At 41.1% G+C, this 22,437-nt stretch overlaps 1 protein-coding gene across 2 annotated transcripts in view; it reads right to left on the reverse strand.

Moving 5' to 3' along the window:
* Positions 1–2,825, reverse strand: part of E2F7 (E2F transcription factor 7) — a 50,846-nt gene extending 48,021 nt beyond the window's left edge. Inside the window, exons 1-2 of one of the 2 annotated variants that reach the window (XM_010362621.2) lie at positions 2,601–2,825; positions 1,793–1,885 (exon numbers count right to left, since the gene is read on the reverse strand). In XM_010362621.2, the coding sequence (XP_010360923.1) occupies positions 1,793–1,885 (93 nt within the window). In that variant the 5' untranslated portion in view covers positions 2,601–2,825. Of the gene's footprint in view, positions 1–1,792; positions 1,886–2,593 lie in introns of both variants that reach the window. The other variant, XM_030938341.1, reaches the window with a different exon arrangement.
* Between the last annotated feature and the right edge of the window lie 19,612 nt (positions 2,826–22,437).

Below are 22,437 nucleotides of genomic sequence, written 5' to 3' on the forward strand. Positions count from 1 at the left end.
TGGAAAGGAAAACAAAGTTTTGCTCTAAAACTCTAAAAGTCAAAACTCTGAATATACACTTTAAGTCTGGGCATTTCCACCCTCACGACTTAGATGATTAAAAAAAAAAAAGGGCCACTTTAAATAATCGTCGCTTTATCTGTGGTTTCACTTCCAGTGGCCAACTGTGGTCCAAAAATATCACATGGAAAATTCCAGAAATAAACAATTCATGAGTTTTAGACTGTGTGCAGTTCTGTGTAATGAAATCTCACGTCATCCTGCTCCGTCCTGCTTGGGATGTGACTCACCCCTTTGTCCACCGTATTTGCACTGTAGATACTACCTGCTCGTTCATTAATCACTTAGCAGCCACTGTGCTATCAGGCTGGCCGTCATGGTATTGCAGTGCTCATGTTCGAGTAACTCTTTATTTGACTTCATAATGGCTCCAAAGCACAAGAGTAGTGATGCTGGCCATTTGGATATGCCAAAGGGAAGCGATAAAGTGCTCTTTTAAGTGAAAAGGTGAATGTTCTTGACTTAAGGAAAGATATGCCGAGGTTGCTAAGATCTACTGTAAGAATTAATTTCCTATCTGTGAAATTGTAAAGAATGAAAAAGAAATTCATGCTAGTTTTGCTGTCATACCCCAAACTGCAAAAGTTATAGCTATGGTACATAAGTGCTTAGTTAAGATGGAAAAGGCACTAAATTTGGGGGTGGAAAACATAAACAGAATAAGCAGAAATGTGTTCCAACTAATGACAATCCGGTTCACTATTATCCACAATTTCAGGTACTCACTGCAGGTCTTGGAACACATTTCCTGTGGATAAGGGGGACTACTGTATTTCTTTACCTAATAAAAATAAATCAAAATGCTGGACAAAAAAAAAAAAAAAAAAAAATCCCTAGATGGGGGAGCATACAATTTGCATCTATCCTAAATTAACAATTATCAAGTATTCTTCAAAGGCTCATATGAGCATGGGTTGCTTTGCAACCAAGGAGTTTCACTGTTGATGCTAAGCCTAAAAATAAGACCAGGAGCTCAGAGAAGTTCAATGCCCAAGTTGCTACTCACAGATTTATATTCAAAGTTTCTAAAACTTATTTTGTTATTTCTATTTGCCTCTGCCGAAAAGTGCTCAGATAGTTTAGACATTGTTATGGCCAGTTTCTTTGTAATGTTTCTTGAAAACAACACCTTGGTCTTACAAATCACAAGGAGTGCAAAATGTAAGGGAATGGCTCAGTGCAAAACTAGCAATAGTATGGTAAAATATTCAGAATATACTGATGAGTTCAGCCACTTTATCTCCCTATATGGTAGGCACAGGTCTACCATATAGGACCTGTGAATGGAACAGACTGTGAATGGAACAGTCTCTGGGAGCTAGTTCATCGGTATGAAGACATTTCACAGCACTTTAATAATCCAGCATTTATGCCTACAAAGGTCTATTTTCCTGGGAACTGAGGCTTAGCATTCCTACAGAGCATTAGCTACACTACCCTTGACAACTGTATTATAAACTTTGATTGCTGTAGCCAGCATATTTTTGACGGATATAAATTGGTTACAACATTACATGTAACCTCGCCTATTTTTCCCACTATATCTGAGAGTAGAATTGCAACAATAATGGTTTGGATCGCTCTATTTTCTAAAAAAGAATGTTTCTATAATGTTTATCAATATTACTTATTATGCTTAAATACAAATACAAATGGCATGTTGGAACACTTAATTGAATTCAACATCACCATCCTTAATATGTTAGAAACTAAGGTGTTTATGTTAGCTTACCTTTTGTGCATTTTCCCCATCTTCAATTGCAAAATCCAGTCTGGGCTGCCTGGGGCTGATCAGGTCTTTTAGTGTTAAACAATTTACCTCCATCTGCAATGCACAATTACACTAGAAAATGATTTTGCATTTAGGTACCTTTTCCTCAAACAAAAATATCTACATATGTGTTACTTGTTTGTCAGTATGAAACTCCCCCTTGCCTAAGCAAATCCTGGGCATTTCCAGGAGTTGTAGCCACCCTCAACTTTCTAAAACACACGAACAAACTCAAACACCTCAAGTGTGCTTAGTAATACTGAAAATCTGGGAAGAAAAAAAATCTACAAAAACAGTACTTCTTTATGAAAAGCTAGACGGCAAAATAAAGTTACCAAGTCGGAAGGATGTTGGGCAAATCTGTCAGAAAGTACAGGGTCTCCCAGGTCAGTTAATTTTGGCGCAAAGAACTGAGAGGAATTCGGCTTTGAGGGGTTTTGAATCAGGGGGAAGGAAACCCGATCGCCAGACCAAACCCACTCAGCGCTGAGCGCAGCCACTTCCCAGGCCTCCAAGCAGATGCCCCAAATAAACTCCTCCAATGAAAGCCCCAAGTTGTGGGGAAGGGCAAATTCCCTCTACTGCCGGGCTAGAAGGAGAGCTGCGCCCGGCACACCCTCTGCGCACCGGGTCCCCCGGCAGAAACACCTCGAGCCCTCGCCAGCCGGGGGATGTGAGGGGTGGCAGGTTGGCAGCCGGGGCGGAAGGGGTCCCCGTATCCCAATTCCCGCCTCCCCACCAGAGCTGGGGCCGCACGCTTACCGCTTACCCCTGCTTTCCGAAGGAGGCTTCCTGCCTCTGCAGGGACCTCCACCGACCCAAGCAGATGAGGGAAGGTGGTGCGGCGATCAGCAGCCGGGCGGCGGCATCGGGAAGGGAGAGCTAGGTGCGCAGATCCCCGCGCCGAGTGCCCTGGGCTGGCGGGGACCCCGCGGCGTCCCGACAGCGCCAGCGCTCAGATCGGCCGAGCGCGACTCCAGCCTGGATCGTAGTCCCCGCTAAAACACCTCCTCTGGCGCCTTGAGACCGAATTTGAGAATCCACCAATCAGCGGCGGCCGGTGGGGCGGCCCCGGCCAATCGTGCGGCGGCACGGCCCGGGCTCACCGCGCTTCGTAGTCTTGGCGCTCCGAGTCGCGCGTTTTGCCCTCACCCGCCCAATTGTTGCCGCCTCGGCCCCCTCCCCCTTCCGGGTACCTGGAAACCTCGGGCCCGGGAGCCAATTCCTGCTGGGGACGCGGGCCCGGGAGGCCGCGGGAAGCCAAGGTGGGGGCGGCGCGGGGCGGCGGGAGAAGGAAGAGGAGGAGGAGGAGGAGGAGGGCTCTTTTGTTATGCATAGAAGACCCGCGCACGTCCCCAAGGCTTGCCGCGCCCGGGGACCCCGGGCACAGCCAGAGGAGAGGAAAGCAGATGGGATTTGGAAGAACGATCTACACCCTCTGGATGCTGCTGCCGCCATCCCCACCCGCCCTCAGCAACCTGTGCGGAAGCGGAGTTGTCCAGACTTGCCGGGGCAAACTTCTTAACACCGCACGCTGGTGTGACACAAGAACCATGGTTACCGCTCTGCTGTGAGCAGATGGCACGCCAGTTAGCCGTGGAGACCAGACTGGAAGCCAAACCAGCAATTTTTCTGTGTGTGTGTGTGTGTGTGTGTGTGTGTGTGTGTGTGGCAAATCCGGAAATGTTTTTTGGTATTCCCTTTTCGGCACATTGCAAATAATTAGGAGGGAAAAAGCTTTACATAAAAAAGTAATTCTTTGCAATAGGGACTAGCATTCTGGGAGACAGTCTAGAAAATTTCCTCAACACCACTGATTTGTATTAACTGTTTCACTTCTTTCATCCTACAGTTTCTTGTTTAAAATATGAATGTTGGTAGAGATAGATTTTCTACAAAATAGACTTTATTGTTTAGAAGTTTTCAATTTACAGAAAAATTGAGATAGTACCAAGAATACCCATATATTCAGCACCCAATTTCACCCACTATTAACATTTTGTGTTAGTATAGAATATTTTTTGAAATTAATGAACTAATATTGGTAGATTCTTCTGAGCTAAAGTCATTATTCAAATTTCCTTAATTTTTTCCTAATGCCCTTTTTTTTTTTTTTTTCTGTTCAGGATACCACATTACCTTTAGTTCCCATGTCTCTGTAGGCTCCTTTTGGCTATGACAGTTTCTCATACTTTCCTCATTTTTGACATCTGGACGTTTTGGAGTCGTATCGGTCAAGTATTTTGTAGGGTATCCCTCAACTGAAATGTGAGACAGCCTTAAAGCATCAGACATTCTTAAATGTACAGACATTTCCCTACACCCCATATACTTTACAGCAAAGGTATCATTTTCCTTTCTGTACCAAGGCTCCACTCTTCACCACTTACCCTCCAAATATTTTTATTTTATTTTATTTTTGGAGACGGAGTCTCGTGCTGTCACCCAGGCTGGAGTGTAATGGCAAGATCTCGGCTCACTGAAACCTCCACCTCCTGGGTTCAAGCGATTCTCTGCCTCAGCCTCCCGAGTAGCTGGGATTACAGCCGTGCTCCACCACGCCCGGCTAATTTTTGTATTTTCAGTAGAGACGGGGTTCCGCTGTGTTGGCCAGGCTGGTCTTGAACTCCTGACCTCAGGTGATCCGCCTGCCTCCAGCTCCCACAGTGCTGGGATTACAGGTGTGAGACCCTGCGCCCAGCCTCAAATACATATATTTTAAATGAACTCTCAGCAGAATTCAGAATGCTCAGTCAAGTCCTTCACTTCGTACTCTAGATTGCTGGTAAATAGAGCCTTAAAAAAAAAATCACTGCTAGGTCATACATTGAAAAGAGAAAAGTGTGCAAAACATTAAACAAAAGAAACAATAGTAATAAAAATCTGACATTTTTATAGGAATAACATTTTGAACTGAAAACTCTTTTGTAGGTAGAAACCTAATGAGAAGTTTAAAGAATAAAAAACTGCAACTTACTAAATTTTGCACATATGTGGAAGCAGGAAGTAGATAAGGAAATACTTTTCCCAACGGTATTCATTTTCTATGGCTGTTGTAACAAATTACCACAACTGGCTTATGAGGACAGAGATTTATTCTCTCACATTTCTGGAAAGTTAAGGTGTTCCCAGGGCTACACTCCAGGGGCTCTCGTCCTTTTCTTCTTCCAGTTTCTGGTGGCTGTTAACATTCCTTGACATGTGGCAGCCTCACTCCAATCTCTACCTCCATGGTTACGTTGCTTTCTCTTTTGTCTGTTAAGTTTCTCCCATGTGTCTCCTATGAGGATACCTGTCACTGAAATTAGGTCCTACCTGGATAGTCCAGGATGGTCTCATCTTGAAATCTTCAATTTAATTGCATCTGGGAAGATCCTCTTTCCAGAGTCACAGTTCCTTCATGGGTTCTGTGGATTAGGACATGAACACACCTTTTTGGAGCCCACCAGTCAGCCTTCTAGACCAACATTCAAATTATTAAAGTCCATTCATTTCTCTGATAGTTCAAAATACTAGTGATGGTTTCTTTGAGGTTAGACAGTTTCATGGTGCCAAACTTTTCCTAGCATTTTCAGAGTAAAAATACTTTTTCTATTTTGATACAAATGTAGCCTCTATTCAAGTTACAAAAAATACTCTGTTGGATACATCACTTCAGGCACTTATAATTTCATTGATTATAGGAGTTATCTTAGATTTGGAGGAAACCTGGAAAATAAATATTTGATGGACAAATTCAGAGACGTTATTCCAACACACTTATATTGGTATTTTATATTGATGTTTTTAAGTCCCAGAATGCATACATAACCTGTCAATCTCTCGGTGATTCAGTTAACATTGATGTTGGCTGAGAACTAGGCTGGAGTATCAAGAAGAGTCTCGACATGTGACCTCTCCATATGGCCTGGTCCTCCTTACAGCATGGTAGCTCAAGATAGTTGGACTTCTTCCAGGGTGGCTCCTGGGATCCAAAATGAACATGCCATGTAGCAAAGTGGAAATAGTATCACCTTTTGTGATGTAGCCTGAGAAATGATAGCATCAATTCCACTACAGTTTTTGGGAGGAAGCAGTCAAAAATCCACCCATATTCAAGGGGAGAAGACATATACCTCACTCTCAATGGGAGAAGTGTCAAAGAATTTGGGGCTATATTTCTCTCTCTCTCTCTCTCTCTCTCTCTCTGTGTATATATATACACATATATATTTATATATGTATAGATATACATATATATTTATATATGCATAGATATACATATATATTTATATATGTATAGATATGTATATATTTATACTTAAGTTCTGGGATACATGTACAGAACATACAGGTTTGTTACATAGGTATACACATGCCCTGGTGGTTTGCTGCACCCATCAACCCGTCATCTACATTAGCTCTTTCTCCTAATGGTACCCCTCCCCTTACCTCCCACCCCTGACTGACCCAGGGTGTGATGTTCCCCTCCCTGTGTCCATGTGCTCTCATTGTTCAACTCCCACTTATGAGTGAGAACATGCAGTGTTTGGTTTTCTGTTCCTGTATTAGTTTGCTGAGAATGATGGTTTTCAGCTTCATCCATGTCCCAGCAAAGTACATGAACTCATCCTTTTTTATGGCTCTGTAGTGTTCCATGGTGTGTATGTGCCACATTTTCTATTATTGATGGGCGTTTGGATTGGTTCCAAGTCTTTGCTATTGTAAACAATGCTGCAATAAACAAAGGTGTGCATGTGTCTTTATAGTAGAATGATTTATAATCCTTTGGGTATATACTCAGTAATGGGATTGCTGGGTCAAATGGTATTTCTGGTTCTAGATCCTTGATGAATCACCACACTGTCCTCCACAATGGTTGAACTAATTTACACTCCCACTAACAGTGTAAAAGTTTTCTTATTTCTCCATATCCTCTCCAGCATCTGTTGTTTCCTGACTTTTTAATGATTGCCATTCTAACTGGAGTGAGATGGTATCTCATTGTGGTTTTGATTTGCATTTCTCTAATGACCAGAGATGATGCGCTTTTTTTCATATGTGAGTTGGCCGCATAAATGTCTTCTTTTGAGAAGTGTCTGTTCATATCCTTTGCCCACTTTTTGATAGGGTTGTTTGTTTTTTTTCTTGTAAATTTGTTTAAGTTCCTTGTAGATTTTGGATATTAGTCCATTGTCAGATGGATAGATTGCAAAAATTTTCTCCCATTCTGTAGGTTGCCTGTTCACTCTGATGATAGTTTCTTTTGCTGTGCAGAAGCTCTTTAATTTAATTAGATCCTAATTGTCAATGTTGGCTTTTGTTGCCATTGCTTTTGGTATTTTAGTCATGAAGTCTTTGTCCATGCATATGTCCTCAATGGTATTGCCTAGGTTTTCTTCTAGGGTTTTTATGGTTTTAGGTCTTATGTTTAAGTCTTCAATCCATCTTGAGTTAATTTTTGTATAAGGTATAAGAAAGGGGTCCAGTTTCAGTTTTCTGCGTACAGCTAGCCAGTTTTCCTAACACCATTTATTAAATAGGGAATCCTTTCGCCATTGCTTGCTTTTGTCAGGTTTGTCAAAGATCAGATGGTTGTAGATGTGTGGCATTATTTCTCAGGCCTCTGTTCTGTTCCATTGGTCTATATATCTGTTTTGGTACCAGTACCATGCTGTTTTGGTCACTGTAACATTGTAGTATAGTTTGAAGTCAAGTAGCGTGATACCTCCAGCTTTGTTCTTTTACTTAGGATTGTCTTGGGTTCTTTTTTGGTTCCATATGAAATTTAAAGTAGTTTTTTCTAATTCTGTGAACGAAGTCAATGGTAGCTTGATAGGGATAGCATTGAATCTATAAATTACTTTGGGCAGTATGGCCATTTTCACGATATTGATTCTTTCTATCCAAGAGCAGGGAATGTTCTTCCATTTGTTTGTGTCCCCTCTTATTTCTTTGAGGAGTGGTTTGTAGTTCTCCTTGAGGAGGTCCTTCACATGCCTTGTAAGTTGGATTCCTAGGTATTGTATTCTCTTTGTAGCAATTGTGAATGGGAGTTCACTCATGATTTGGCTGTCTTGTTTGTCTGTTATTGGTATACAGGAATGCTTGTGATTTTTGCACATTGATTTTGTATCCTGAGACTTGGCTGAAGTTGCTTATCGACTTAAGGAGATTTTGGGCCAAGACGATGGGGTTTTCTAAATGTACGATCATGTCATCTGCAAACAGAGACAATTTCATTTCTCTTTCTATTTGAATACCCTTTATTTCTTTCTCTTGCCTGGTTGTCCTGGCCAGAACTTCCAATACTATGTTGAATAGGAGTGGTGAGAGAGGGCATCCTTGTCTTGTGCTGGTTTTCAGAGGGAATGCTTCCAGTTTTTGCCCATTCAGTACAATATTGGCTGTGGGTTTGTCATAAACAGCTCTTATTATTTTGAGACATGTTCCATCAATACCTAGTTTATTGAGAGTTTTTAGCATGAAGCACTGTTGAATTTTATCGAGGACCTTTTCTGCATCTACTGAGATAATCGTGTGGTTTTTTCATTGGTTCTATTTATGTGATGAATTACATTTATTGATTTGCGTATGTTGAACCAGGCTTGCATCCCACGGATGAAGCTGACTTGATTGTGGTGGATAAGCTTTTTGATGTGCTGCTGGATTCGGTTTGCCAGTATTTTATTGAGGATTTTCGCATCAATGTTCATCAAGGATATTTGCCTGAAAAATTTTTTTTTTGTTGTGTCTCTGCCAGGTTTTGGTATCAGGATGATGTTGGCCTCATAAAATGAGTTAGGGAGGAGTCCCTCTTTTTCTGTTTTTTTTTTTTTTTTTTTTTTTTTTTTTTTTTTTGGAATAGTTTCATAAGGAATGGTACCAGCTCCTCTTTGTACCTCTGGTAGAATTCGGTTGTGAATCCATCTAGTAGTCCTGGGCATTTTTTGGTTGGTAGGCTATTAATTTCTGCCTCAATTTCAGAACTTGTTATTGGTCTATTCAGGGAATTTGACTTCTTCTTGGTGTAGCCTTGGGAGAGTGTATGTGTCCAGAAATTTATCCACTTCTAGATTTTCTAGTTGATTTGCGTAGAGGTGTTTATAGTATTCTCTGATGGTAGTTTGTATTTCTGTGGGGTCAGTGGTGATATCCCATTTATCATTTTTTATTGTGTCTATTTGATTCTTCCCTCTTTTCTTCTTTATTAGTCTTGCTAGCGGTCTGTCAATTTTGTTGATCTTTTCAAAAAACCAGCTCCTGGATTCATTGATTTTTTGAAGGGTTTTTCGTGTCTCTATCTCCTTCAGTTCTATTCTGATCTTAGTTATTTCTTGTCTTTTGCTAGCTTTTGAATGTGTTTGCTCTTGCTTCTCTAGTTCTTTTAATTGTGATATTAGGGTGTCGATTTTAGATCTTTTCTGCTTTCTCCTGTGGGCATTTACTACTATACATTTCCCTCTAACCACTGCTTTAGCTGTGTCTTTGGGGCCATATTTCAAAACTACCGCACCAGGTTTTATGCCAGTTGAAGTATCTTACGGCTCTACCTCAATAATTTTTGCCTGAGAAGTCACTGACTTTGTTTTTTTTTTTTTTTTTTTTGGTAAACAAAATTTTAACTTTTATTTTAATGTAAACACATATTGATGGTAAAAAAAATTCAAAGAGCACACATGAGAACAAATTAAACCCTTCCCCTAACCCCACACATACCCGTAAACCTATTACCCTGCCCCTCAGACCCCCTCCCAGAGATAACCGAGTTTGCTTAATTTTTAATCAGATCTTTCTTTTCTGGATAAACAGATGTACAATATAACTAACTCTAAATCTCTTTATATTTTAGAAGATAAAAGTCAAGGAAATATCAACAATCCTAGTAAGAAATATATCATTTCCTCAGTTGATAAATGCCTGCTTCTGTAATATAGAAAAAGTGAGAAATTTATTTTTCCTCAATAAAGGGAACAACATTGCAAGGGTCTCAGGCATCTTAACAACAGAGTAGAATGTCACATCCAAAGCTTGTGTGTGCATGTGTGTGTTGGGGACAGTACAGCTTTGTTTCTTCAATAATTACTTTCCATTGTACCTAGAGTCTCTACTCTTTATTTTTTTTTTCGTTTTTCTTTTTATTTTTTATTGTACTTTAGGTTCTAGGGTACATGTGCATAACGTGCAGGTTTGTTACATATGTATATTTGTGCCATGTTGGTGTGCTGCACCCATCAACTCGTCAGCACCCATCAATTCATCATTTATATCACGTATAACTCCCCAATGCAATCCCTCCCCCCTCCCCCCTCCCATGATAGGCCCCCGGTGTGTGTTGTTCCCCTTCCCGAGTCCAAGTGATCTCATTGTTCAGTTCCCACCTATGAGTGAGAACATGCGGTGTTTGGTTTTCTCTTCTTGTGATAGTTTGCTAAGAATGATGGTTTCCAGCTGCATCCATGTCCCTACAAAGGACGCAAACTCATCCTTTTTTATGGCTGCATAGTATTCCATGGTGTATATGTGCCACATTTTCTTAATCCAGTCTGTCACAGATGGACATTTGGGTTGATTCCAAGTCTTTGCTATTGTGAATAGTGCTGCAATAAACATACGTGTGCATGTGTCTTTGTAGTAGAATAATTTACAATCCTTTGGGTATATACCCAGTAGTGGGATGGCTGGGTCATGTGGTACATCTAGTTCTAGATCCTTGAGGAATTGCCATGCCATACTGTTTTCCATAATGGTTGAACTAGTTTACAATCCCACCAACAGTGTAAAAGTGTTCCTATTTCTCCACATCCTCTCCAACAACTGTTGTTTCCTGATTTTTTAATGATTGCCATTCTAACTGGTGTGAGATGGTATCTCATTTTGATTTTGATTTGCATTTCTCTGATGGCGAGTGATGATGAGCATTTTTTCATGTGTCTGTTGGCTGTATGAATGTCTTCTTTTGAGAAATGTCTGTTCATATCCTTTGCCCACTTTTTGATGGGGTTGTTTGTTTTTTTCTTGTATATTTGTTTGAGTTCTTTGTAGATTCTGGATATTAGCCCTTTGTCAGATGAGTAGATTGCAAAAATTTTCTCCCATTCTGTAGGTTGCCTGTTCACTCTGATGGTAGTTTCTTTTGCTGTGCAGAAGCTCTTTAGTTTAATGAGATCCCATTTGTCAATTTTGGCTTTTGCTGCCGTTGCTTTTGGTGTTTTAGACATGAAGTCCTTGCCCATGCCTATGTCCTGAATGGTACTACCTAGATTTTCTTCTAGGGTTTTTATGGTATTAGGTCTAACATTTAAGTCTCTAATCCATCTTGAATTAATCTTCGTATAAGGAGTAAGGAAAGGATCCAGTTTCAGCTTTCTACTTATGGCTAGCCAATTTTCCCAGCACCATTTATTAAATAGGGAATCCTTTCCCCGTTTCTTGTTTCTCTCAGGTTTGTCAAAGATCAGATGGCTGTAGATGTGCGGTATTATTTCTGAGGACTCTGTTCTGTTCCATTGGTCTATATCTCTGTTTTGGTACCAGTACCATGCTGTTTTGGTTACTGTAGCCTTGTAGTATAGTTTGAAGTCAGGTAGCGTGACGCCTCCAGCTTTGTCCTTTTGACTTAGGATTGTCTTGGCAATGTGGGCTCTTTTTTGGTTCCATATGAACTTTAAAGCAGTTTTTTCCAATTCTGTGAAGAAACTCATTGGTAGCTTGATGGGGATGGCATCGAATCTATAAATAACCTTGGGCAGTATGGCCATTTTCACAATATTGATTCTTCCTATCCATGAGCATGGTATGTTCTTCCATTTGTTTGTGTCCTCTTTGATTTCACTGAGCAGTGGTTTGTAGTTCTCCTTGAAGAGGTCCTTGACATCCCTTGTAAGTTGGATTCCTAGGTATTTTATTCTCTTTGAAGCAATTGTGAATGGAAGTTCATTCCTGAATTGGCTCTCTGCTTGTCTGTTACTGGTGTATAAGAATGCTTGTGATTTTTGCACATTAATTTTGTATCCTGAGACTTTGCTGAAGTTGCTTATCAGCTTAAGGAGATTTTGGGCTGAGACGATGGGGTTTTCTAAATATACAATCATGTCATCTGCAAACAGGGACAATTTGACTTCTTCTTTTCCTAACTGAATACCCTTGATATCTTTCTCTTGCCTGATTGCCCTAGCCAGAACTTCCAACACTATGTTGAATAGGAGTGGTGAGAGAGGGCATCCCTGTCTTGTACCAGTTTTCAAAGGGAATTTTTCCAGTTTTTGCCCATTCAGTATGATATTAGCTGTGGGTTTGTCATAAATAGCTCTTATTATTTTCAGGTACGTTCCATCAATACTGAATTTATTGAGCGTTTTTAGCATGAAGGGCTGTTGAATTTTGTCAAAAGCCTTTTCTGCATCTATTGAGATAATCATGTGGTTCTTGACTTTGGTTCTGTTTATATGCTGGATGATGTTTATTGATTTGCGAATGTTGAACCAGCCTTGCATCCCAGGGATGAAGCCCACTTGATCATGGTGGATAAGCATTTTGATGTGCTGCTGAATCCGGTTTGCCAGTATTTTATTGAGGATTTTTGCATCGATGTTCATCAGGGATATTGGTCTAAAATTCTCTTTTTTTGTTGTGTCTCTGCCAGGTTTTGGTATCAGGATGATGTTGGCCTCATAAAATGAGATAGGGAGGATTCCCTCTTTTTCTATTGATTGGAATAGTTTCAGAAGGAATGGTACCAGCTCCTCCTTGTACCTCTGGTAGAATTCAGCTGTGAATCCATCTGGTCCTGGACTTTTTTTAGTGGGTAGGCTATTAATTGTTGCCTCAATTTCAGAGCCTGCTATTGGTCTATTCAGGGATTCAACTTCTTCCTGGTTTAGTCTTGGGAGAGTGTAAGTGTCCAGGAAATTATCCATTTCTTCTAGATTTTCTAGTTGATTTGCGTAGAGGTGTTTATAGTATTCTCTGATGGTAGTTTGTATTTCTGTGGGGTCGGTGGTGATATCCCCTTTATCATTTTTTATTGCATCTATTTGATTCCTCTCTCTTTTCTTCTTTATTAGTCTTGCTAGCGGTCTGTCAATTTTCTTGATCTTTTCAAAAAACCAACTCCTGGATTCATTGATTTTTTGGAGGGTTTTTTGTGTCTCTCTCTCCTTCAGTTCTGCTCTGATCTTAGTTATTTCTTGCCTTCTGCTAGCTTTTGAATGTGTTTGCTCTTGCCTCTCTAGTTCTTTTAATTGTGATGTTAGAGTGTCAATTTTAGATCTTTCCTGCTTTCTCTTGTGGGCATTTAGTGCTATAAATTTCCCTGTACACACTGCTTTAAATATGTCCCAGAGATTCTGGTATGTTGTATCTTTGTTCTCATTGGTTTCAAAGAACATCTTTATTTCTGCCTTCATTTCATTATGTACCCAGTAGTCATTCAGGAGCAGGTTGTTCAGTTTCCATGTAGTTGAGCGGTTTTGATGGAGTTTCTTAGTCCTGAGTTCTAGTTTGATTGCACTGTGGTCTGAGAGACAGTTTGTTATAATTTCTGTTCTTGTACATTTGCTGAGGAGTGCTTTACTTCCAATTATGTGGTCAATTTTGGAATAAGTGCGATGTGGTGCTGAGAAGAATGTATATTCTGTTGATTTGGGGTGGAGAGTTCTATAGATGTCTATTAGGTCCGCTTGGTGCAGAGATGAATTCAATTCCTGGATATCCTTGTTAACTTTCTCTCTTGTTGATCTGTCTAATGTTGACAGTGGAGTGTTGAAGTCTCCCATTATTATTGTATGGGAGTCTAAGTCTCTTTGTAAGTCTCTGAGGACTTGCTTTATGAATCTGGGTGCTCCTGTATTGGGTGCATATATATTTAGGATAGTTAGCTCTTCCTGTTGAATTGATCCCTTTACCATTATGTAATGGCCTTCTTTGTCTCTTTTGATCTTTGATGGTTTAAAGTCTGTTTTATCAGAGACTAGGATTGCAACCCCTGCTTTTTTTTGTTCTCCATTTGCTTGGTAGATCTTCCTCCATCCCTTTATTTTGAGCCTATGTATGTCTCTGCATGTGAGATGGGTCTCCTGAATACAGCAGACTGATGGGTCTTGACTCTTTATCCAGTTTGCCAGTCTGTGTCTTTTAAGTGGAGCATTTAGTCCATTTACATTTAAGGTTAATATTGTTATGTGTGAACTTGATCCTGCCATTATGATATTAACTGGTTATTTTGCTCGTTAGTTGATGCAGTTTCTTCCTAGCCTCGATGGTCTTTACATTTTGGCATGTTTTTGCAGTGGCTGGTACCGGTTGTTCCTTTCCATGTTTAGGGCTTCCTTCAGGGTCTCTTGTAAGGCAGGCCTGGTGGTGACAAAATCTCTAAGCATTTGCTTATCTGTAAAGGATTTTATTTCTCCTTCACTTATGAAACTTAGTTTGGCTGGATATGAAATTCTGGGTTGAAAATTCTTTTCTTTAAGAACGTTGAATATTGGCCCCCACTCTCTTCTGGCTTGGATAGTTTCTGCCGAGAGATCTGCTGTTAGTTTGATGGGCTTCCCTTTGTGGGTAACCCGACCTTTCTCTCTGGCTGCCCTTAAGATTTTTTCCTTCATTTCAACTTTGGTGAATCTGGCAATTATGTGTCTTGGAGTTGCTCTTCTGGAGGAGTATCTTTGTGGCATTCTCTGTATTTCCTGAATTTGAATGTTGGCCTGCCCTACTAGGTTGGGGAAGTTCTCCTGGATGATATCCTGAAGAGTGTTTTCCAAGTTGGTTCCATTTTCCCCCTCACTTTCAGGCACCCCAATCAGACGTAGATTTGGTCTTTTTACATAATCCCATACTTCTTGTAGGCTTTGTTCATTTCTTTTTCTTCTTTTTTCTTTTGGTTTCTCTTCTCGCTTCATTTCATTCATTTGATCCTCAATCGCTGATACTCTTTCTTCCAGTTGATCGAGTCGGTTACTGAAGCTTGTGCATTTGTCACGTATTTCTCGTGTCCTGGTTTTCATCTCTGTCATTTCGTTTATGACCTTCTCTGCATTAATTAGTCTAGCTGTCAATTCTTCCACTCTTTTTTCAAGATTTTTAGTTTCTTTGCGCTGGGTACGTAATTCCTCCTTTAGCTCTGAGAAGTTTGATGGACTGAAGCCTTCTTCTCTCATCTCATCAAAGTCATTCTCTGACCAGCTTTGATCCGTTGCTGGTGATGGGCTGCGCTCCTTTGCAGGGGGAGATGCGCTCTTATTTTTTGAATTTCCTGCTTTTCTGCCCTGCTTTTTCCCCATCTTTGTGGTTTTATCTGTCTCTGGTCTTTGATGATGGTGACGTACTGATGGGGTTTTGGTATAGGTGTCCTTCCTGTTTGATAGTTTTCCTTCTGACAGTCAGGACCCTCAGCTATAGGTCTGTTGGAGATTACTTGAGGTCCACTCCAGACCCTGTTTGCCTGGGTATCAGCAGCAGAGGTTGCAGAAGATAGAATATTGCTGAACAGCAAGTGTACCTGTCTGATTCTTACTTTGGAAGCTTCCTCTCAGAGGTGTACTCCACCCTGTGAGGTGTGGGGTGTCAGACTGCCCCTAGTGGGGGATGTCTCCCAGTGAGGCTACTCAGGGGTCAGTGACCCACTTGAGAAGGCAGTCTGTCCGTTCTCAGATCTCAACCTCCGTGTTGGGAGATCCACTGCTCTCTTCAAAGCTGTCAGACAGAGTCGTTCGCGTCTGCTCAGGCCTCTGTTGCTTCCCCTGTTGTTTTTTTGGCTGAGCCCTGCCCCCAGAGGTGGAGTCTATAGAGACAGGCAGGTTTCCTTGAGCTGCTGTGAGCTGCACCCAGTTCGAGCTTCCCAGAGGCTTTGTTTAACTACTTAAGCCTCAGCAATGACGGGCGCCCCTCCCCCAGCCTCGCTGCTGCCTCGAGGTTAGATCGCGGCAGACTGCTGTGTTAACAATGAGGGAGGCTCCGTGGGCATGGGACCTTCCCGGCCAGGTGAGGGATATATTCTTCTGGTGTGCCCGTTTGCTTAGAGTGCGGTATTGGGGTGGGAGTTACCCAATTTTCCAGGTGTTGTGTGTCTCAGTTCCCCTGGCTAGGAAAAGGGATACCCTTCCCCCTTGCGCTTCCCAGGTGAGGCAATGCCTCGCCCTGCTTCAGCTCTCACTGGTCAGGCTGCAGCAACTGACCAGCACCGATTGTCCGGCACTCCCTAGTGAGATGACCCCAGTACCTCAGTTGAAGATGCAGAAATCACCGGTCTTCTGTGTCGCTCGCGCTGGGAGTTGGAGACTGGAGCTGTTCCTATTCGGCCATCTTGCTCTGCGCACACCCCCCCACCCCCGCCCCGAAGTCACTGACTTTGAAACAGTATAGTGTTACCTACATGGCAGCTCTCCCTACATTTCTGTATTGTGCTAATCTTGTGGTTCTCAACCTCGTCTACTCTTTATAGTCATCTGGGGGAGATTTAAAAAAATACCAGTAGCTGAACCCCACACCTAGAGATTTCTGATTTACTTGATCTGGAACTGGCCTTGGATATCAAGTATTTTTTAAGTGCTTAGTGTGTTGCTCCTTAGCATCTTGCTAGGTGTATCCTTCTTTCATTGATTCTTTTGGATGCTTCTGACTCAGTTGTTTCAGAAATGGATCCTCACGTCCCATCAATGAGGACAGGAAGAGCTGGACAGGTGTGCTGTCCCCCAGAGTAGGCACAGAGGTTTCAAGGGGCTAAATCTCACTGGTTTGTGGAAATGTCACTGGTTTTTGGAAGGAGTTGAGGCTGTAAATGAGAAATCTGACAAACAGGGTAGAGATAGAACAGAAGAGTGAGTAACAAAGGCTGTGTTCAGAAGGGTGTACACAGATGATATCTGACATTCCTCTCTGTAGAAATCTCTACCACTTCTCAAACCTGTGAATAGTCTTTTACCCTTTTGGGGTTTCAGATCCCAAGGTTACTCACACTTTACAGAAAAAAAGAGATTTATTACATTTTACAGGAAGAATATACTGTAGTAAAGTACAATTCGTGTTAGTCAGCTCTAGGGCAAGATGGTGTGAGTTGTTCAGTTAAAGTATCAGCCTCCTCACATACATTCCTTTTCTCCCACTACTACAAGCGCAATCATCCTGGTGTGACATTTGTTCTCAAAAGTGTAGTCACAGAAAGGAATTGGTAACTGACTTTTTACCAGAAAGATAACAGGGATCTTGGCTTCACATCCTGGCAGTTCTCAAGTTTCTTTGAGTGGACCTGTTCAACAGTTCTTAAACTGAGGCTTGCCATTTAAAATGCACTTTAGTTTTCAGCCATTTGTGGGTCTGAGAATGTGATGCATTTGCTTCTCTATCTGATAACAACTTCAGAGAAGGGAAAAAAAAATCTATTCTTGAAGCAACTGTAAGTAATGTGAGGAGAATGTGAGAAACCAAAGTGATTGGTTCCTGCTCATGACCTTAGCCACAATAAAAGAAAATAAGGCCGGAGGGTATTTTATGGCTCCCATCTCAAATGACATCCAGATGTCCAGCTATTTAAAGGGAGGTGCCTCAGCTGTGATCGAATGTCCCGTAGGAAATGGAGGGAATTCCTTCTTTAAGTTTTAGACTCCTTGTAATCCTTAGCACTATGGAGCAAGGACAGTAGTCTTAAAATAGTCACATGATTTGCATCCTCACTGAATGAATATAGTGTATTTGGTATTTGGTATGCATATGTGTGTATGTGCGTATTTGTGTGTCAAAGGCAGGGGCTGGGGAGGAAGTTGTGTTAAAGCAAGTGTTCCAGATCACAGAGGACTGGGTGAATTTTAAGTTGGATGTTTCTGGTAAAAGTATGAGAATGGTGAGTGTGTAATGGACCACTCCTTTATATAATGTGCATTTATAGCTGCAGATTTGGGCAAGGTTATTTGGAGGCAACGCAGTGCACCCATTGGTGCAATAAAAATGGCATGGACTACTGCCCTGGATGTGAGATTCTGGAGAAAATGGGGAACACAAGCTTCCCTCTAATCACCAGAGTCTTATCCAGAAGGGAAGGGATTCACTTTGAGGAGTAAAGAAACATAGATTCTAGGTCAACCTTGGGAATGAACTTCCTGGGTGACCTGGAACAAAAGCTATTCCCTACATAGGCCTTAGTTTTCTCTGTGAAGTGATGGGCTGACTTGGAAGACCTCTGTAGAACCTGTGGATTCTTAATATTAAATGCTTAATACTTAATTATTCTTATTTAAATATTAAGTATTATTATAATACTTAATTGGATACTTAGTGTATCCCTTAAAACAATTTGCTATTGACTCCTAATCACTCAGTATGGAAATGTAAGAATATTGCTAAAACCACTTTCTTATTTTCATGTTTGGTGAAACTGAACACATTCTTACTAAATTACATTATGTACCTTTATACATTAATAATGAGAATGTTAAATATTGGGCCAAAGTGGCCTTTGTGACCTTCACTTTTTAAAGCTTAGAATTAAATCGCTGAATGTAATTTTTAATACCTACCAAATAGCATTATTTTAATAGCATTTTTTTTTTTTTTTTTATGAGATGGAGTCTCGCTCTGTCACCCAGGCTGGAGTGCAGTGGTGTGATCTCAGCTCACTGCAACCTCCGCCTCCCAGGTTCAAGTAGTTCTCTGCCTCAGCCTCCCGAGTAGCTGGGATTACAGGCACCCACAACCACGCCCAGCTACTTTTTTTTTTTTTTTTTTTTAGTAGAGACAGGGTTTCACCATCTTGGCCCGGCTGCTCTTAAACTCCTGATCTTGTGATCTCACCCACCTTGGCCTCCCAAAGAGCTGGTATTACAGGAGTGAGCCACTGCACCCGGCTAGCATTTGTTTATTATAATACGTTGTATGACTAAATGAGAATTTTTTTCAGTGTGCAGTGGAAAGAGGAGTTTGGAGTAAGGGGTGATGGAGAGAGGAGTTTGGGGTTAGCAGCTCAGGGACTGAAAACTTAAGTTCAAATACAACGCATACATTTTTCTAATCCAGAGTCACCTCATCAGATGTAGAGCTTTCTACCTTGAAAAAACTAGAGATGTAGGATATTGAAGCCACCATGTCTTCACTAGACAATCAGAGGGAAATATTAATGGACAAAGGTTAAAGTATTGTCTACACAAAATCAATGTTAAAATGCAAACTTCCTGGAAAGAGTAATAATTTAACCAACATCGTTTATGTAGCACATAAGACATCTTTCCTCAAACCATACCTGGGGGTTAACCTTAAAGTAGGAAACAATGTTTTCTCTGTAACATCTTACATATAATACTAGAATTTCTAACTTTGTTCAAAGACTCACCCCGCCCTCCCAGTAAATTCTGGGAGTCCTCAATCATCCAGACTCTTATAGAAGTTATTTCAGCCTTTGTGACACCCCAGGACTCCACTGGCATGTGTTGGCTTCTTTCTGCCCCACTGCTGATGCATGACATCAGGTATCTCCAGGTAGTATGACTCCTTCCTGCTAACTAAGCTGTCATCACTCAGAAGGGCAGGAAGCTCTGTATCCTCCATCAAGGGAGCCAGGCTGCTACTGCCATCAGTCTGGATCTTTGCTGAGTTTAAGACTGGAGCTCCTGCTGCTACTGGTTCTGCAGAGTGTGGGAGATGGCACTGACCCCCCTCTTAAACCCTCCCACTCTCTGCAAAGTCATATCAGGCCAACACATCTCTAATATCTAATATTTTGTTGCATTTATTTCTTACCTCTTAGGCCTACATCTGTTTATTAAGGTGGTCTAGTATTCTTTGTTTCTCTATATCTAATTTCTATTTATTTAGCTGATGAAGTTAAATTCTTCCTATTGTTTTGACTCAAGGAGGATCTCTTCCTGTTATCACATTCAGTTTCACTGGATTTCTTATTGTTTAATAATATTCCCATGTGGCCACTTCTGCTATTTTCTTTTTTTTTTTTTTTTTTTTTGAGACGGAGTATCGCTCTGTTGCCCAGGCTGGAGTGCAGTGGCCGGATCTCGGCTCACTGCAAGCTCCGCCTCCCGGGTTCCCGCCATTCTCCTGCCTCAGCCTCCCAAGTAGCTGGGACTACAGGCGCCCGCCACCTCGCCCGGCTAGTTTTTTGTATTTTTTTTAGTAGAGACGGGGTTTCACTGTGTTAGCCAGGATGGTCTCGATCTCCTGACCTCGTGATCCGCCCGTCTCGGCCTCCCAAAGTGCTGGGATTACATCTGCTATTTTCTTAAGCTTGCTGAAATTTGCACTAGGAATTTCTTTTTTCATTTTACTGGTTTCTTTACTTTTCTGATGATTGTTAAATATTTTATTGATGTTTGCAATTACAATGACATAATGCTAGAGTATTCTTTTTGGGTAGTTTGCTTTTGCTCTTTTCTCTAATTTTTTGTAATCTTGTGATTTTATTTATTTATATGTTATAATTTTATTTTTATTTATTTTATTATTATTATTATTATTATTATTTGAGATGGAGTCTCACTCTGTCACCAGGTTGGAGTGCAGTGGTGCGATCTTGGCTTACTGCAACCTCTACGTCCTGGGTTCAAGCGATTCTCCTGCCTTAGCCTCCCGAGTAGTTGGGACTACAGGTGTGCGCCACCACACCCAGCTAGTTTTTATATTTTTGGTAGAGATGGGGTTTCACCATGTTGGCCAGGATGGTCTCCATCTCTTGACCTCATGATCCACCCACCTCCACCTCCCGAAGTGCTGGGATTACAGGCATGAGCCACCGCACTCAGCCATATTATTATTATTTTTTTTAGAGACAGAGTCTGATGTGGTTTGGCTATGTCCCCACCCAAATCTCAGCTTGAATTGTAACTCTTACAATTCCCATGTGTCATGGGAGGAACCTGTTGGGAAGTGATTGAATTATGGCAGCGGGTCTTTCCTGCATTGTTCTCATGATAGTGAATGAGTCTCATGAGATCTGATGGTTTTCAAAATGGGAGTTTCCCTGCACAAGCTCTCTTTTTGCCTGCTGCCATCCATGTAAGATGTGACTTGCTCCCTTCGCCTTCCACCATGATTGTGATGCCTCCCTAGACACATGGAACTGTAAGTCCATTAAACCTCCTTCTTTTGTAAATTGCCTAGTCTTGGATATGTCTTTATCAGCAGCATGAAAACAGACTAATACAAGGTTTTGCTCTGTTGCCCACCCTCTATGATGGTGGCAGTGGCCATATCATAGCTCACTGTAATCTTGAACTCTTTGCTCAAGCAATCCTACCATCTTAGTGTCCCATGTAGCTGAGATTACAGGTGCATGTGACCATGCGCAGCTAATTTTTTAATTTTTGAAGAGATGAAGTCTCACTATGTTGCCCAGACTGGTCTTAAACTTCTGGTGTCAAGCAATCATCCTACCTCCCAAAATGCTAGGATTATAGGCATGAGCTACATTGCCTGGCCTATTTTTGCTGTTGTTGTTAATATTTAAAAATCTCAAGAAGATTCTACCTTAGTCTGTGTCAACATAAACCAAACAAAATTGTTAGTTGAAAAAAATACAGTTCTGTAGACAATTTTCTTTTCTTCCCCAGTGACTCTTTTAAAGGAGTAAAAGATTATAAGCTCACATGAAGCATTTGACAACATATTTTAAAGAGAGGAAAGCAGACAATTTTGCCAATATGAGATACCACGTGTTATAACTGTGTGGCTAAATTAAAAAAAAAAAAAAACGAGATGAATGAACATTTTTACAATAGTAAGAAAATAATTGGGCTTTCACCATTATCTAATGATTCTTTCATTAAATATGCATTTGCACAGTGAAGAAAGGAAACCACCATAGAGTCTGTGAGGCTGATAAGAGGCAAGATTCACTGAATTTAAGGGCTTTTAAAAGGACATCTTGAAGTTTTCTAATTAAAGTGGTAGTCTGATGGTTAATTTTATATGTCAACTTGTCTGGGCCATGGTGTCAAGATATCAAGATATTTGGCCAAACATTGTTCTAGATGCTTCTATAAAGGTACTGCTATGGTTTGGATGTCTCCTCCCAAACTCATATTGAAATTTAATTGCCTTAGAACAGTGGGAGTGTTAATACACCATTGTAAGAGTACTAAAAGATGGGGCTTTAAGATGAAGCAATTAGGCCATGAAGATTAATGGCCATGAGGAATGGATTAATGCCATTATCTTGGGAATGGGTCAGTTATCTCTGGGGTGTGTTCCTGATAGAAAGGATGAGTTCAGCCCAGTTTTCTCTCTCTCCCTTACTCCCTCTCTATGTGATGCCTTCTGCCTATTATGATGCAGCAATAAGGCCCTCACCAGATGTAGTCCCTTGATCCTTTACTTCCCATCCTCCAAAACTGAGCCAAAAAAAAGAGAAAAAAATTTGTCTTTATAAATTATTCCCTCTTAGGTATTCTGTCATAGCAGCAGAAAATGGACCAAGATGGGAGCTTTGGATGAGATTTACATTTAATTTAGTGGACTTTGAGTAAAGCAGATTGCCCTTCATAATGTGAGTGGTCCTCATCCCATCACTGAAGGCTGAACAAGAACACAATAATGACCTTCCTGGAGCAAGAGTCAATTCTGCCTTCATACAATAGACTGCCTTTGGACTCAAATTGTAACTCTTCCCTAAATGTTCAGCCTTCCAGCCT

The sequence above is a fragment of the Rhinopithecus roxellana genome, chromosome 10 (assembly GCF_007565055.1).
Source record: "Rhinopithecus roxellana isolate Shanxi Qingling chromosome 10, ASM756505v1, whole genome shotgun sequence".
In the NCBI taxonomy this organism is placed as follows: domain Eukaryota; kingdom Metazoa; phylum Chordata; class Mammalia; order Primates; family Cercopithecidae; genus Rhinopithecus; species Rhinopithecus roxellana.